At 54.8% G+C, this 17,243-nt stretch overlaps 1 protein-coding gene across 2 annotated transcripts in view; it reads right to left on the bottom strand.

Annotated features, from left to right (window-relative positions):
* Window positions 1-17,243, bottom strand: part of BCR (BCR activator of RhoGEF and GTPase) — a 138,838-nt gene that overhangs the window by 48,199 nt on the left and 73,396 nt on the right. For both annotated transcript variants that reach the window (XM_087423842.1, XM_004443110.3), the window contains exons 2-5: window positions 16,158-16,339; window positions 7,023-7,127; window positions 6,248-6,433; window positions 839-946 (exon numbers count right to left, since the gene is read on the bottom strand). In XM_087423842.1, the coding sequence (XP_087279968.1) occupies window positions 839-946; window positions 6,248-6,433; window positions 7,023-7,127; window positions 16,158-16,339 (581 nt within the window). The remainder of the gene's footprint in view (window positions 1-838; window positions 947-6,247; window positions 6,434-7,022; window positions 7,128-16,157; window positions 16,340-17,243) is intronic.

The raw sequence follows: 17,243 nt of genomic DNA, 5'->3' as shown, positions 1-17,243 counted from the left end.
TCCTTGTCTGGTGGAGGAAGGAAGGCAAGTCAGAGCTCTGAGGAGTCAGAGACATCAAAAGGGACTACAGGCCCAGAAAGAGGAAAATGTCACCCAACCGCCATGGGGGCAGAAACAAGATGTGGAAGGGCAGGGAGAACCCCCGTCTGGAGCCTGGGGAGGGTGCTGCGGCTTCCGTCCCCAGCACGGCCACCAGCGCCCCGACGGCCCACTTGTCCTCTCTGTATCTGAGGGGCTCTTTCGAAGCCCCTCATGCTAACACTCCAGAGCTTGAGGTTTTGGTCCTCCAGGGCCTGGTGTGGTACCAGCCTGGAGCTCTCCTCCCATGTGGGTCTACAGAGCGCAGCAACACCAGCCCCGCTCCCCTGTGCCAGCTGCTCAGCTGCCCCAGCTCTCAAGGTGGCTGGTAGGCCAGAGGAATAGGGCATGACGCCTCCCCACCTGCTCTCCAGCGACAAGGTGCAAAGTCAGCCTCAGGACTCCTGTGTTGAGACCTCTGTTAACGGGGGCGGGGAGGGGGGGAACTACGACACTCCCCACTGCACACAGACGCTGCAAGAGAGCATCTGTCCAGGGGACCTGGCCGAGCCCCAGAATCAGGCCCTGGCCCTTTGTGAGGCAGGGTGCTCTTGGGCTGCTCCTTCTGTCTGCTCACAGCAGTGTCCCCTGCACAGGGCTCACAGAGCCAACCCAGAGGCTTCTGGAAACAGAGCTGAGGTTTATGACCAGACCTCAGTTTGGTGCATCTTGTTCTCCCAGGTCACAGTGTACCAACGACCAGCCCACAGCCCACCTGTGGGAGGTAGAAGGATGCACCTGTCAACAGCATCATGCGTACCTCAGAGATTTCTGCAAACTGAGCGTTGGCCTGACAGCACTTCTCAGCCGTTTCCATGGCAACTCCGTAGTTGTCCACAAAGGCCCGGTACACACCCAGCTGGCTGGCCTGCAGGGAAGAAGGAAGAGTGTGTGGGACAGGTGTGGGACAGGTGCGGGACAGTTGCCGTTGCTCTCCATCTTTCTGAGAAATGGGACTCTGTGCAGAGCTCTGGTAAAACCCCAGATGCAGCAGCCAGTGTAGAGCTGCAGGAACCTCAGCTCTTCTGCGCTGTTGCCTCCCACCTGCTTCCCCTCCCCACGCACTGAGCACGCTTCCCTCTCCCAGATATGTTGAGAAGTGACTCACAGCCCCAGGCAGGTAACGGTTCCCTTCCACAGCTGCTTATTCCTCCCACCCCACCTGTTTAAACTGTGCCACCAGCAGCAGCTAAAGTTCAAGGTTGTCAGTGAACGTGGACAAGTGTCTCTATGCAGGTGGCATGGAATGGCACCTTCTCGTTCTGGCTGCAGGAGACCACAGTGAAGAAGGAGGTCACTCCCCCTCCATGGGGCCCTGCTCATGTCCCATCTCTTCAGACACGTAAGAACCACACAGTCCAGCAGCTCTTGGAGAAGAGAGGCTCCTGCTGCCCAGACGTGAGCCCAGCCCAGAACTGGTGAGAGGGCCGAGGTGTGTCAAACTGCACCTGGCAGGTGGGTGACCCCTGGCTGCCAGCTGCAAGGCGAGAGGCATTCTGTTTGTCCTTTGTCAAACCAAAGGCATTAATAGGGGTCTCCTCACTTAGCCTCCTGCTCAGACACTCAGTTGAGTGACAACTTCCGGGGCGGGGTGTGTGCAGCCACCACCATCTCTGGGCCCCAGGTCACCTTGAGAGGCAGCCATGGGAAACCAGCCCTCATCTTGCACCAGCAAATCCAGGCCTGGGGAAAATAAGGGCGGACACCGGGGCCTGCTGGCCCGGCCTCCCACTGCAGCCGACCAGGAACTAGAAGCCTAAGGCTTTTGCTGATCCTGACGTTTGTTCTGTGTCGAACCTAAATTTTATTTCCACAGGCATTTGCATTTATATTGAATTTTATGTTTCTTCAGATGACAATCCCAGGTGCTGGGTGAGCCAGGCACCCTTGGCACTATCTGGTCTCTGGCCCTGTTCCCCGTGGGGGCTGCAGAGAGGACCTGGGGGCGCAGGAGGAAAGGCAGCAGCTACGGGAGGCCCCGCCTGGCCCCTACTGCACTGATCACCCCGAATGAGTCACTGCATCCCCAACCACCCACCAGGTTCTTCATCAAACGGTCAGCCCCAGGGCACTTCCTTCCCTCCCTCCTCCGCTGGTCACTGAGCTTTTCCCACCAAAACGAAGGCCCTGCTTTAAGCACTGTCACCACAGCTGTGAATCACTCCAACACTGTGAGTGGCCTGCAGGAGAGACACACGATAAATAAGTAAACAAACATGCAACACAGCGGATGGCTGAGAGCAGAGCAGGGGTGAGAGCGGGGGTGGGGGGGGCTACTTTAGATGATGTGGGCAGGACAGCCTCTCCAAAGAGGTGGCAGCTGAGCTGAGCCCTGAGGGCATGTTACTACTGAACCGCATCCCCTCAAAATCCCTATGTTGAAGCCCTAACCCCCAGCACCTCATGATGTGATGGTATTTGGAGATGGGGCCTAAAGAGGTGATTAGGTTAAAAATGAGGTTATTAGGGTGGGTCTTAATCCAACATGACTGATGTCCTTGTAAGAGGAGATTAGGACACAGACAAGGAGGGACAACCATGTGAGGACACAGGGACATGACAGTCGTCTACACACCAAGGAGAGAGGCCTCAGGAGAAACCAATCCTGCCCACACCTTGATCTCAGACTTCCAGCCTCCAGAACCGTGAGGAAATGGATTTCTGTTGTTTCAGCCCCCAGACTGGCAGCCCTAGCAAACTCACACAAAACCGCTTTCGTTAATTCTTCTCCTACTTCTTTTCCTCAAGGAGTTTGCGTCTTCCGTGTGCCTTTGAGAAGTTCCAAGCAATTCATTCCCACATTTTCAGCAAACTGAAAACTGAACTGCACCGATAATGGGACAGAGATCATGTGCCTCCTAATACGAGGCATGGAGAAGGACACAGCACCACTGCTGGGGTGGTTTTTTCCACCAGAAACACAGAACCCGAATCTATTCCTGACAAAACAGCAGACAGACCCAAACCAGCCGGTACCCTTCAAAAAAATGTCACAGAAGACAAGCAAAGGCCAAGGAACCGGTATAGACCGAAGAGAACTAAAGAGACACGACAACCAAGTTCATCGCGTGACCTGGACTGGATCCTCAACCCGAGAATGAAAATGGTCATAAAGCACGCGAGGGAGACCTGGGAGAAATCTGCTTATGGACTGCATGTTAAGTAACAGTATCACATCAATGTGAAATTACCTCAAGTTGATAATTGTACTGTGGGCTATGGAAGAGCACGTCCTTGTTCCTAGCAAATACGCACTGCAGTATTTAGGGGTAAAAAGGCAGATATCTGCAATTTATTCTCAAACTATTCAGTGTGTGTGTGTGTGTGTGTGTGTGTGTGTGTGTGTATGTGTGTGCGCGCGCGCGTGCACGCACATGTACAAAAAAGAGAAAAAAAGATCAAGCAAATGTGGCAAAATGTTACAATCAGTCTATCTGACACATAGGAGGTCTTTGTACTACTTTTACAACTCTTCTGGAAGTTTGAAATAATTAGAAAAACAAAAAACTGAGCCGATAAAATTTCAGCCAGAAACAAAACCCTGATGGGTGGCAGTTAACCCGTGCAGCCCCATAGGAAGGGGACAGGCACAGTCCAGACCCGGCTTTCCAGCTACCAGGTGTGGCTCCCGAGTTCCTGAGAGGCAGAAGCGCCATGGCTGGGGGAGGGCATCGTGGGCCCTTTGGTCTTAAGATTCTCCCAGTTGGGAAGCCTGACAGCAATGCTGGGCCAACCCTGCCATGTTGATCTGAAAGGGACAGAGCAGGGACGTGTCTGTCTGTCATTGCGGAGACCCCAGCACCCAGCCCGGGTGGCACACATGTGAACACTCAACACGAGGTTCCTGGGGCCTGACACGTGGCCCCACCTCCCTATCCAGTCTTTCTGCTACAACATCTGACGCACAAAGGTAGCTCCAGGACACCAGGGAAACCAAAGGAAACTTTCCAAATTCCAGTGTTCATCAGACTATGAAAATTTTTTTTTAAAGTTTCCAAGTAATTTTGGAACGTTATTCGGGGAAGAGAGCCGGTTGCAGTTTCTTCCCACAACATGATTCTTCAAAGATGGGAGCACCTGCATCAAAATACAGCCTCCTGCTCTCTGGCCACAGGGAAAGGGGTCCCAGGGAGCGAGAATCAACAAAACAGGCGCCTCATGTGTTCCTTGCATCTCTGCTCCAGTGTGTCTGCAGCCCAGGGCCGTGGAGGGCGGGGACCACCAACAGGAAAGCCATGCCTTGGAACGGAATGCTTGAGCCCAAGTGAGAGCCAAGGTGAGGCCAGCTGGCCTGGTCAGGGCCAGCTGGATGTCTGGGCGGCCTGGAGGGCTGGGGGCCCTGCTTTTCAGTAACTGCCATGCTCTGCGCACTTAGAGGGGCCTGGTGACCTTGGGCTACTCCTGCCCCTGGAAGACTGGTTTCCCCTGGGAGGGAGAACACTCCAGGGAAAGTGCACGTGCACAAGACGACCAGGTAACCCTGGAATCAGGATGAGCGGACCTCAGAGGCGGAATCCCCGTCACACAAGCCTGCCTGGCACGAGCCTTCAAGCAACTCTCCCAGGACGGGGGCTCCCAGCATTGGGGGTGACCTCCTTGCTGAGCAGCGCCGATAGCTGCCAGGCTCTTCTATCCTGATCTCCCACAGCCTCCATCTAAAGAGACTGACTGGCTTCCCTCTTTAGACCCACAAAGAGCAGGGGACTCCTTTTTACACATAAACCTCTCATGTTGGAATACAAATGTTGATCTGGCAGCTCCCACCTGAGAGTTTTCTCCTTCATTCCAGGTCCCTTAACTGTTTCCTCCTTTTGGACAAGGTCCACCTTATCCACATCTTGGTTAAGTGTGCACCCCGAATGCATCCCCTGTCCCGGTGTGGCCCGGCCTGCCAACCCTCCGTCTGATCACCAGACTGTACTGATCCTGTTGACTTTTTAAAAGCCACATTCTTGGCTCCTCTTGGGCCCTGTGGTCAGCAAAGGCCCGCGAGGCCCCTGACCTACCTTCACAGCGGGCCTCTCCTGTCCTGTGAGGGGGCTCCGCCTCTGGGACCCGAACCCAGACCCATGGCCACCTCTGCCGAACGGTTTCCTGGCAGTTTTGGCCCATCAAGCCCTTTCAGAAATCCTTCTTTCATCCACCACAACCTGCCTTTCAGTCTTACGGCTCTTGAAGGCAGGGGAAAGCACTCTTCTTGGAGACAGACAAACCAGGGTTAGTGTCCAGGCAAGTGACCCACCATTCCTCAGTCTCCTCAGCTGCACGGTGGTGAAGATGGGACCTGCCTTAGAAGGCTGCCTCTGTTCAGGCGAGATGGGCAGCCCGGGCCCTCTTGTGCCCCTGATCAGAGCTGAGCCCTGCTACTCGGGAACCAGACCCCCTCACATCGCAAGGCGATGTCCCTCGGTCCTCGCTCCCCAGTTACAAGCCAACCCCTCTTGCGTTTCTCCAGCTTGTCCACAAGGACTAGTCCTGATTCCTGCAAGGTGTCGCTGTCAAAATCTCCAGCATTAAACAGCTGTTCTGAAAACAGCTGCTGGTAGGAGCCGAGGGCCACCTGGATGGCCCATTTTCACCACGGCTCTCTGCCAGGGCCCTCCTTTGAGAACTGGGAGCACTTTTCTTTCCCACTACCTTGCTTTTTATTGACCAAGTCTCCCCTGCTGCCCAATTAAAAAAAAAAAATTCTCCAAGTGATTCAAGAGCCTTTAATTGAGATAACTGCAAAAATGAAATAAAGTATAATAAACCTCCGCTAGGTTCCCACTTGCACTTGCCCCTCCAGGATCCCCCTGATCCCCACCCAGTCTCCTTTGCCCCATGTCCGAGTCCTGGTCTCCTGGGCAGCAGCATCTTTTTGGTCCAAAGAGGTCCTCAAGGGGCAGCTGGACCAGTCTGGAGACTGGGAGCCTTGAGCAGACCCAGCGATGTACACAGGGGTGGGCCTCGTGCCAGGGTCCAGTGTGGGTGTTGCGGAAGAGCCTCCCTCTAGCAACCTGCCCTCTGGCATCTGAGGTAGTGAGACATACCCCAGACTCTTACTTGCCACTGTTATCTCGGTGTCCTGAGAGCCCTGGACGGTACACCCCTGCAGGTCGAAGGAGAGGCCTGACCCCTGCCCAGCCACGAGCTCTTGGGCGGCTGCCGTGCACCTGCGCCAACTCACCAGCTTCTGGAAGAGGTCGCCCACTCGCTGCTGGTGGCTCCACTGCTGCACGCGGGGCAAGAGCCCGTCGTAGAACTCCTTGTGGATCTCGTAGAGCTCAGGCACTTTGAAGAAGATGGTCTCGATCTGCTGGCTCGTCAGCACTGGCTGAGAGGTGGTAGCAGCAGCCTTCAAAGGCTTCATGGGCTGGAAGAGGGAACAGGTGACAGGTGAGGTGGCACAAGTGAGGCGGCATAGATGAGAGGGCTCACCATTTGTCAGGCGCATGGTATGACCACAGAAAATCATGATTATGTGACATATGTGATTTTATTTTTTTAGTTTTTATTTTTTTCTGAGGAAGATTAGCCCTGAGCTAACATCTGTGCCAGTCTTCCTCTACTTTATATGTGGGTCACCACCACAGCGTGGCTGACAAGTGGTATAGGTCCGCGCCTCGGAACCAAACCCGTGAACCTGGGCTGCCAAAGCGGAACACGTCGAAGTTAACCACTACACCACAGGGCCAGCCCCACGTGCTTTTATTTTTAAATTCCATTAAAAATAAAAAATTAAAGCCAGCTGGGTTTGGCACCTGTCTTACTCTGGTACCCACCACCCCTAGAAGAGGTCCAGCTTCTACAGAGGTGGAATATTCTGACCCCCCCACAGGTATCTCAATGACTCCGGGAGAGGGTGGGCTGCCCCCAGGCTCCGACGGATGACCTGGGACGTGTGAGCAGAGAGTTCTCTGTGCCCCTACTCCTTCTCGCTCAGCCCCCTACACCCTCCTCACCAGCAGCAGCGCCTCCAGGTGGCTCAGGTAAGTCTCCTCGCTAGCCAGGATTCCAGACAGGACCCATTTCCTCATCTCCAGGCCCTTTTCCAAGTCCAGCTCACTCTGCAGGAGAAACAGACAACAGTCAGACCCGGCAGATGATGCTTGAGGTGGCCCTGCTTGTCAACCTGAGGACAAGCCTCCAGAGAAGTCTCCATGGGGAAATAAAGGGAGGCAGGGGAGCCTTGGCATGTCAGCCACTCGCTCGTGGTCACTGCAAATTCTGAAGGGTCACCCAGCAAAGCCAAGGGCCACCCTTGGTCTTGACACCAGGAAATGGGCAGTCTGGAGCTGAGCAGGCCCGAGAAGGCCTCCTTCCACACTTTCTGCCTGTGACCTCCGGAAGAGGCTGAGCCGAGGGGGTGTTGGGGGTCACCACACGGCCACCCGGACTCCCTCTGCTGCTCCCCACTCCTTGCCTGGTGCTCGCCTCACCTGGATTCTCTGCTGCTGCCACTTGACCCTTGGACCGACTGGGCCTACCAGCACCGCCTCCCTGCACACACCCTCCCTTCTGGCCACAGGAGTGGAGCTGGAGCTGCTGCCACTTCCTCAAGGGGAACCCCGTTCCTTGGGCTTGGGCCTTTGTCCCTCGAATCTGCTCTTCTGACTCTGTTGGCAGAGACCCTCTTACGGGTGGGCTATGGCAAGGTTCACCCTCCTGTCGATGCCCCTATTAAATGTCAGTGAGGCTCTGCTGCCTTTGCTCCCAAAAGATAGAGCCGACATCACTAGATGTCAATGCAGGGGGTAGAGTCCATGCAGCTGGAAGACTGGGTTCCAATCCTAGTTGTGATAATGTGCAACGTGGCCCCTGGTGCCTCAGAATGTGACTGTATTTGGAAATAGGGTCTTTACAGAAGTAATTAAGTTAAAATGAGGTCATTAGGGTGGGCCCTAACCCAATAAGACTGGTGTCCTTATAAGATGACGAGATTAGGTGGTCAAAAGGTACAAACTTCCAGTTATACAATAAGTAAGTCCTGGGGAGGTAATAGCACGGTGGCTACAGTTAACACTGTATTGCATACTTGTTGCTAAGAGAGTAGATCTTAAAAGTTCTCATCACAAGAAAAAGAAACTTATAACTATGTGTGGTGATGGATGTTAACCAGACTTATTGTGGTGATCATTTTGCAACAAACAGAAATATCGAGTGTTAGGGCCGGCCCTGTGGCTTAGCGGTTAAGTGCGCACACTCTGCTGCTGGTGGCCCGGGTTCAGATCCTGGGCGCGCACTGACGCACTGCCTCTCCGGCCATGCTGAGGCCGTGTCCCACATACAGCAACTAGAAGGATGTGCAGCTATGACATACAACTATCTACTGGGGCTTTGGGGGAAAAAATAAATAAAATAAAAAAAAAAAAAAAAGAAATATCGAGTGTTATACACCTGAAACTAATATAATGTTATATGCCAATTATATCTCAATATAAAAAAAAAAAGAAGAGGAGGACATTGACACACACAGCGGGAGACACAGGGAGAAGGCAGCCGTCTCTAAGCTAGGGAGAGAGGCCTCAGGAGAAACAAACTCTGCCGACACCTTGATCTCAGACTTCCAGCTCCAGAACTATGAGAAACAACTCCCTGTTGTTTAAGCCCCCCATCTGGGGTCCTTTGTTACAGCTGCCCAGGAAACTAATACAGACGATGATGCCAAAGGCTGTGAAAACTGCTGTGTGACTTCCTGGCCAATCACCCCACCTGTTCCCTGGCCACCGGCCAGCGAGGCAATTGTGCCAGAGGTTGGCCATGCCCACGGCCCACTTGTGCTTCACCAGGCTGAGGCTGTGCTCTCTCTGCCCAGCCCTGTACCCACGGGCCCCACTGCAGTCCGAGGGAGGCACCAGGTGGGGAGGGGCCCCACATTCATGGAAGGTGATGTAACAGCCCTGCCCATTCCACCACTAGGTCTCCCAACCCACAGGCGAGTGTGAGACAACCCCGCCGTGGCAGCCCTCAGGTGTGGAAGCAGAGCACTGTTCCTTCAGTCACCGCTTTCCCAAACCTCTCAGGGAGATCACTGATGAGGGGCAGGCTCCTGGCCCTCAGCACCCAACATCTGGGCCTGGGGGATTCTCTGTTGGGTACAGGGTGGGGAGCATCCTGTACCTTGGAGGGCATTGAGCAGCATTTCTGGCCTCTACCCAACCAGATGCCAGTAGCAACACTTCCCCACCCTGGGTTGTGACAGCCACAACTATCTGCAGATATCACATGTTCCCCAGGGCCCAAACTGCCCCCAGGAGAGAACCACTGGGTTCCAGGAAGGATCTGACTGGAATCAGGACCCCCAGTGTGGCCCCTCTGTGCTCCCAACCCTGATGTCCCTTTCCATTTCCCTGGCCTGGTGGGAGGGAAGCACTTCATGGTACAGACGGCAGGCCAAGCAGGAAGTGCCCAGGCCCAGGAGTTGGGGGACAGGGCCCTAGAGCTAGGCCTACCCAATGAGCCCCACCGTCTCAGGCAACTGCCCTCTTGCCCTGAGCCTTGCTGCCTGGGCATAAGCTGGGGAAGCGGGCCCAATCCCCATGTCCCACCTGCTTCTGCTTTCTGTGTTCCTGGGGCTTGCAGCACATCCTTGCTGCCCAGTAGGAACACTCAAAGAGCCTTCCTGGACCACCACTTGGCTCTGAGAATCTTCTTTTTTTTTTTTTTTTTTTTTTTTTTTTATATTTTATTTTTTCCCCCCAAAGCCCCAGTGGATAGTTGTATGTCGTAGCTGCACATCCTTCTAGTTGCTGTATGCGGGACTCGGCCTCAGGATGAACGGAGAAGTGGTGCCTCGATGCGCACCCGGGATCCGAACCCGGGCCACCAGCATCGCAGCGCGCGCACTTAACCACCAAGCCACAGGGCCGGCCCTCTGAGAATCTTCTAAGTGTGCATGAGCTAGGTACACGCATGTGTGTGTGCATGTGTATGTGTGCATAAGTGCATGCAACATGTGTATGGGGGAGCCATTAAGACCTTCACTGAGAGCCACCCCAGGAAAGGACACCCAGGTCCACACCACACAGCCCTCCTCCCGCCAGGACTCTAGGCAGCAGCTCCATAGGTGGAAGCCTCAGGACACCCTGTGCCTGATCCTGAAACTTGCTGCGCCCAGCACAGGCCTGGAACACACAAGCGCTCCATGAAGATTCACAAATAAACCAACCAGTGAATGGATCTAGAACTGGCTGTGCCCTAGTTTTGGCTGCATCCTTCCGAAGCTCTGAAGGCTCCTTCAGGGAACTCTCGTCTGTGAGATAGGCAGGTCCTGGGATCCAGGACTATCACTACAGCCTGCTCCAGGACCCTGAAGTGCTACTGCAGTCAGCAAGTCCACTGCACACGGTGCACAGACGTGCAGGGTGGAGGGATCCTGTCGCCTCCTCTCATCTCAGTCCACTGAGGCCACACCGTAACTGAAGGTGCCTCAGAGAAGCAGCTCTCAGCTGACCCTGCACATGCCTCCCACTGTGTCAGGGCACCATTCTCACCTCAAGCAAGGGAAGAGGTGAAGGTGAAGGGAATGGAAGGCCCTTCCAGCAGCGGCAGCCACCCGCCTAGCCCTGCTTGTGTCCTGAGGACAATCCTGCTCCTGTGAGCGCCAGCAGCTGGCAGAGCCTCACCCAGCACGAGACGCTGGTGCTCACGTGGGTGGTAGCACTACGACTCACTTCCACCCACAGGTTTGGAAAGCCTGGAGGAAAAAGCACGCAGGCAGGATGGCGCCTAGTCCAGCTCTCCCTGTTCTGAAGGGCGCGGCCAGCTCCAGGGAATGTCTGGCCTGGAATGTGCTGGGCCAGGAAAGATACGGTGTGGGTACCTCTCCTAGACTAAGAATCTGCTCCTGAACCCTGAACCAAATGGTGCTGGCGGCATCAGACAGGGATAACTTGGTCACCAGTCAGCTCCGTCTTGTAGAGGAGAGGGCGGGAGAGAAGGCACAGAAGAAAGAGCAAAGGGCAGGCCCAGTGCCAGGGTTACTTATGACCCCGCCTTTCACAGGTGCCAGTTCTGGAAAGGGCATGTGAATCCAGTCAGAACCATGACAGTGGGGAAACAACAGTGGGGAGGCAGGAAGCTGGGGGAAAGAGCAACTGGAAAAAGAAGACAAGAAGGTGGAAGGAAGGCCAGGGAAGGGGCAGGGGACTGGGGAGGGAGCAAACAACACAAATCCTGAGGCTAGACAACCTGGGCATGACAACAAGGTAGGAAAAACTGACCAAGGCACACAGGAAAACAGAACTGCCACCTGTCAGCCACGCCCACAAGGTGAGCCGAGGGCCAGAGCTGGAACTGAGCTGCAGGAATGTGAACAGCAGGGCAGAAGTCAAGGAGCACCCCTCATCCTCAACCCCAAGAGGGCGGGGAGGTACAAAACCTGGGCTCTGAAGCAGCGGGCTGCTCCTGGCTAGGAGCTGGCAGCCAGCACAGCTGCTGGGTGAAGGACCCTCTCTTTCTCTCTGGGCAGGGGCCATGCTTTCATCAGCAACAGGGCTGCACATTGTCCTGGAGCCCAGCCAGCAGAAGGCAGGGGCTAGGAGGCTCCTACAGACCCCGTCCTCCAAATAGGGAGGCAGGCAGTCTGATTCCTGTGCCCACCATGGCAGGCTCTCGGGTGAGAAGAGAACAGGCCAGCCGGGCACCAAACACCTGGTTTCCCCAAATTTGCAGGAGGACAGGTGAGGATGACCATTTAAGTTAGGACCTATTTAAGGTCCTATTGAAGTCAGGACCCTGGAGCTGCGTAACGCAGGGGGTACTGAGCCCCAGGGTGCAGGCGATGTCTATCCTGCTGTGCCCAGTGCAGAGCCTCCCCGGGGCATCTGAACAATCGCCAAGTCCGTGACAAGTGAATCATAAAAGTGAATTTGTGGCTGCTCAGATAAAAGCATGAGTCAAGAGTCACAATTTCTGTTCCATGGACACAACTGTTGACCAGATGTCCTAAGTGTGGGGATGGCCAGTGGCAAAATTATAAAGCAGGCCTGTTTGTCTTCAAACACTCCTGAGACAGCTTTCAGTTCCTTTATAAAAATGCAAAATTGACTTCTGAGTGATCAACTGAATATAGGCATTTACTTTGGCTTCCGTCTGAAAAAAAAAACAGAAAACAAAAAAACCCAAAACATCCGTGGGCCCTGCCAGCCACCTGCCAAGGCAGCACAGGGGCACAGACACTTCTGCAGAGCAGCAGCAGCTGAACCCAAGTGTGTACGTGCTTTCCGGACCTTACATGCCCACAAGAGGCCTCTGGCTGGAGGCCCTGTCTGGCTCCTCCCATCACTGAAGGACCCTGAACATGATAAGGTGGGGGCTGGGGTCGTATCAGCCATGTCTCTGGGCCTTCCCCTTGCTGGCACCCTGGGGATAGGGTCCCTGTGGGGAGCAAACAAAGTTACGGAGCATGTCACAAAGCATGGAGCCTGGTGAGGAGAGGCTGCTAGACAATGTCAGCTCCCCTCTCTGTGCCTTGACATCCCCCCTATGAACAAACAGGTGGGAAGGTGCCAGGACACTTGAGGACCCCAGGAAGGAATGACCATACTGACCTGGCAGATTGCAGGCCCTGCCTCCCCTGACCCCAGGATGGCAGCTAGGGATGATGCCTGGACCCTCATCCCTTTTCCTGACATTGCTGAAGGAAGGTCACACTCACTAGCCAGCAGCTCTGGTCCCAGCCTCCCAGGAGTGTCCATGACACTGCCTTGCTTCCTTTGGGCCAGTGGTGCCAGCTTTGCCCTCCCAGGGGAGAGGGGCAGTGGTCATCGAAACGGCCTGCACAGAGCCTGCTCTTCTTCCTGGTGCCTCCAAGGGGCTCACTAATGCGCATCTTCCTCCTGCATTGCAGAGATGGAGGATGTGTGCCCCTGGGGGTAGCCTGCCTTCTCCTGGGGCTTCTGTCCCCGTCTGGGTCTCCACAGTCATTGTTCAAGGAGGAAACGCAGACAGCTTGGTCAAGTCAGGCAGGAACCTCTGAGAACGCCCAGGGATGGAGAACATCATAGACTCTCAGCATTGGCAGGGAGCATCAGGCACCAGGATCCACCCCGTGTGGCTGCCTGAGTCCTTCCCACAGTGTTTCAGGCAAGAGGGTGCCAGCCTCTGCTGACTCCCTACCTACCCCTGGGGCGGGTGTTCACAGAGCAGACCTGCAACCCAGGAGTCCACCGAGCCCCTGCATTGCCATGGAGTTCCCAAGAGGGTCCTCCTAACAGCCTCACGGCCCAAAGGGCTCGAGCTTGGCACCAGGGGATGAGCCCGACCCAGGAGGGCAGGGAAAGGAGAGAGGCGGGCAGGGACCCCCACCCCTAACTGGTTGGGATCATGCGCCTATGGCCTCAAGACAACCACGCTCCTTGTGGGTGCTATAAAGTGACAGCTGTGTCTTCTTCAAACCAGAAATCAAAAACGAAAGAAGAAAGTCTCAGTGCACAGCAGGCAGGGAAACCAGAAAGTCGAAGCTGTGTCTGTCTCTGGGGCAGTGAGGGGATTATCCACCCTGGGGCTCCAAGCACCTAACCAGAAGGTTTCTGGAACAAAACTCCACAGCCTTTCTCCAATCAAATTTCCATCTTACCACATCATATCCATTAGGATGGCTACTATCAAAAAATCAGAAGACAATAAGTGCTGGCGAGGATGTGGAGAAACTGGAACCCTTGTGCACTGCTGGTGGGAATGTAAAGTGGTGCAGCTGCTGTGGAAAACAGTAGGGAGGTTCCTCAAAACATTAAAAATAGAACTACCACACGACCCAGCATTTGAAAGCAGGGTCTTCAAGAGATATTTGTACACCCATGTTCATAGCAGCATTATTCACAATAGCTAAAACATGGAAGCAACCCCAATGTCCATCAATCAATGAATGGATTACCAAGATATGGTCTATACGTACAACAGAATATTCTTTAGCCTTAAAAAGGACGGAAATTCTGCAACACGCTACAACAAGGATGAACCTTGAGGATATTATGCTAGGCGAAATAAGCTAGTCACAAAAAGACAAATAACGTAGGCTTCCACTCATATGAGGTACTCAGAGTAGTCAAAATCATAGAGGCAGAAAGTAGAATTACAGTTGCTAGAGACTGGGGGAGGGGAGAATGGAGAGTTAGTATTTAATAGGTAGAGAGTTTCAGATTTACAGGATGAAAAGAGTTATGGGGATGGATGGTGGCAATGGCTGCAGGACAACATGAATGTATTTAATACCACTGAACTGTACACTTAACAAATGGTTAAGATGGTAAATTTTACGTTACGTGTATTTTAACACAATAAAAAAAGAAAAGAAAAATTCCCATCTCATCCAGGCGCCTCCTGACACCTGCTCTGGGCCAGGAGGTGGGCCTGGTATTGGAGACCCCAGCTCCAGTAGGCACATATGTGCAGCCTCTTGCCGTGTGTGTAACGTGAGAAATGTCTACGGGCTCCCGCGGGGGCTAAAGGAGGGAGGGGGGACCAGGATCTGGACAGGCTCCACAGCAGACGAACCCCTGAACTGGGGGCTAAAAGATGAGGGCAGAACTCCAAGTCAGTGTAGATGAGGGTCTGAGGGCAGGATCCTGGTGGGGGTGGGTGGCCAAGCTGCACAGGGCTGAGGGGCACGGAAGGGCAGATCAGCCTCCTGGACGGGCCTGAAGGTGAAGCAAGACAGTGCCAGGTGAAGGCAGCCCTCAGAGATGACGGATGGACAGAAACGACCCGTCTCAAGTTCAGGACTCAGCCTACTTTTTCAAGGCCGTAAGGATCCTTGTCTATACCAAACCGTACTCGCGAAGCAAGAAGTGAGGGGGTGCACCAAGACAGGCAAGGTAGTTAAGGGAAAGTGTCAGCTGAGGAATCGAGAAGGCTTCAAATCTGGTAGCCGTGTGGCCTCGAACAAGTTACTTCGCCTCTCTGAACTTCCGTTCCCCAATGTGCAAAACGGTGACACTGGACATTGGGTAAGCAGCTGTGCGAGGCAGGTATGTGTCACACACTGGCTTCCCCTCCCATCCTCACGTTTCAGAAAGAGAAGACTGCTCAGCCCTGGAGACTTTAGAAATGACAAAAGCATAAATCAGAAGCAGTCCTGCAGCTAAAGTGCCAGCCCCAGCAGAGAAGCAACCGCAGCAAAAAGATAACGCGTCCAGCGCTTCCTTGCAGCAACAGGGAAAAGCAGGTTCTTCTCTCTTGTTTTTAAACCCGGGCTGGAAATCACCCAGAAACAAGCTACGCAGAAGGGGGAAGGTATCTGTCATCAGGGCAAATGGACCAGACAGACAGAGAGGTGTAACCCACCCTGGGGGACAGTGATCTTCTCAGCCCAAGAAGGCAGGAACCCAAGAGGTCAAAGGGGTGCCCTTGTCCCACCAGCAGCGGGTGCATGTCTGGGCCCCAGGGCACCTCAGAAGTGCCCCTCCCAAGCTGTGGGATGGCTGAGAGCAGTAAGGTCGGCGTGCCAGGCTAGGCTGGAATGCCAGCTCTGCCACAACTCGGAGCTATGTGCCCACGAGAGAGGGGCCAGCCCAGGGGTGTCTCTGAGTGTGTGGCAGGGCGTCTGCTGAATGTGCCACTACATACTGACCACGTGACCTGGGGGTCTCAGTTCCATGTCTGTAAAGCAGAGGTGACAGCAGGACAGTTAATGACAATGAGACCTTGAGGGGAAGACCCTGGTCAAATGGATGGCATCATCGTCAACACCCCCTTTGGTAAAAGGGAGCAAGTACACTGTGTGGGGCACACGGACAGGAGCTGGGACACTACCCCGCTTGGCACCACTGCTGGAGCCCCCGCCACAGGTCCCATTGGGTTAGACGGTGGCTTTCAGCTCGCGCTGCCTGCCTCCTCCGTGCTGGGCTCAGAGTTCCGCCATTGCCCCGCTAACGCACCTGGCAGGTGGTCTCCACACCAGCAGGTGCCCCAGGTGGAGGGATGAGGAAGGAGGTTTTAGTGACTCCAACTTCCAACCATTGGCTGCTCCACCACCCACTTGCTACCTAACCCTGAGTGAGTGGCTGTGCTTCAGGGAGCCACTGGGACGAGGACAGCTGGCTCGGAGCCAAGCCCAAGCCCTGTCTCACACCTGGCCCACCCGCCTGGGGACTCACCGCTTTGGTGGACTCCAGGGCTCCTGAGGCCAGTGCGTCCCGGCTGCCTCTGCCCTTGCTGCTGAGGTGGGGCGAGGAGGAGGGCGAGTCATCGATGTACGGCAGCCCCTCCTGGTGCCGGCGCTGCTCCTCGGCCCGGTCCGCCGCGCAGCCATACCCAGGTGGTGTTCCAAACGACGCATCTGTGTGTGCAGAGAAGCAGCCTGGGTTAGAGACAGGGAGGAGGGCTGGAAGGCCATCTGCCCAGGAGCATCCATGCCCCACCTGTCCCAGCTGACACCATCCGTCACCCGTAGATGTCCAAAAAGGACCTCAAGTACGCTGACCTCACCCTCACAACTGACTGGCTGAAGACCACAGGGCAAGGAGGGGAGGAAACAGTGGCTCACTCCCCAGACAATAAGAGGCTGGGCTTTGAATACTGTCTGAGGCACATGTGCCCTTGTCCCAGGAGTGGGCCTGAGCTGTTACGAAAAGGTGGACCCTAAATGCTAGCGTCTTGCTGTCAGGGACGGTCCTTGCACACCTGTCTGTGAGGATCTGATGGGACAAGGAGCACGGGCCAGCACACTGGTCCAGGCGCAAGCTGTGGCCACCGTGATCAGCGCTCCAGGTCTGCCAGGCCCTGCCCAGGGAATGGGTGCTGCAGCCCCCTCCCCTCCGCTCACCTCACCCGGCCCCTCCACTGACTCTCAGCCCACCTCCCAGCTGGTCTGGCAAAACCCTAGACCACCTTTACCCCAATCTGAGTGTCCCTGTGAAAACACAGAGTGGCTTTTCCTACAATAGGCTCCCTGGCGTTCAGCACTATCTAGTTACAGAGAGTAACACCTCCACCCTAAAGGCACCTGAAGATGGTCACTCTCTTCCTCCCTGGCTAAACTGGCAAAGCCCATACCCCTTGGCTTCTCTGTAGCTCTGTTCTCAGAATTCTTCTAATCCAGCAGACCCCTCACCAGGACATCAACCCACAATGGCCCAGCCTGCTCCAAGCCTCACATGAGGTCACTTTTGACTCTTTCCAAAGGGCGCTTCACGGTCCATGGGATTTCCCAGAGGTCATCCTGACTGGGTTACATCAATAGG

The sequence above is a fragment of the Ceratotherium simum genome, chromosome 35, assembly GCF_057802395.1.
Source record: "Ceratotherium simum simum isolate JZ-2026a chromosome 35, ASM5780239v1, whole genome shotgun sequence".
Taxonomy (NCBI): domain Eukaryota; kingdom Metazoa; phylum Chordata; class Mammalia; order Perissodactyla; family Rhinocerotidae; genus Ceratotherium; species Ceratotherium simum.
Note: the sequence above shows the minus strand (reverse complement) of the source record. Positions and strands in the feature narration are given on the sequence as shown.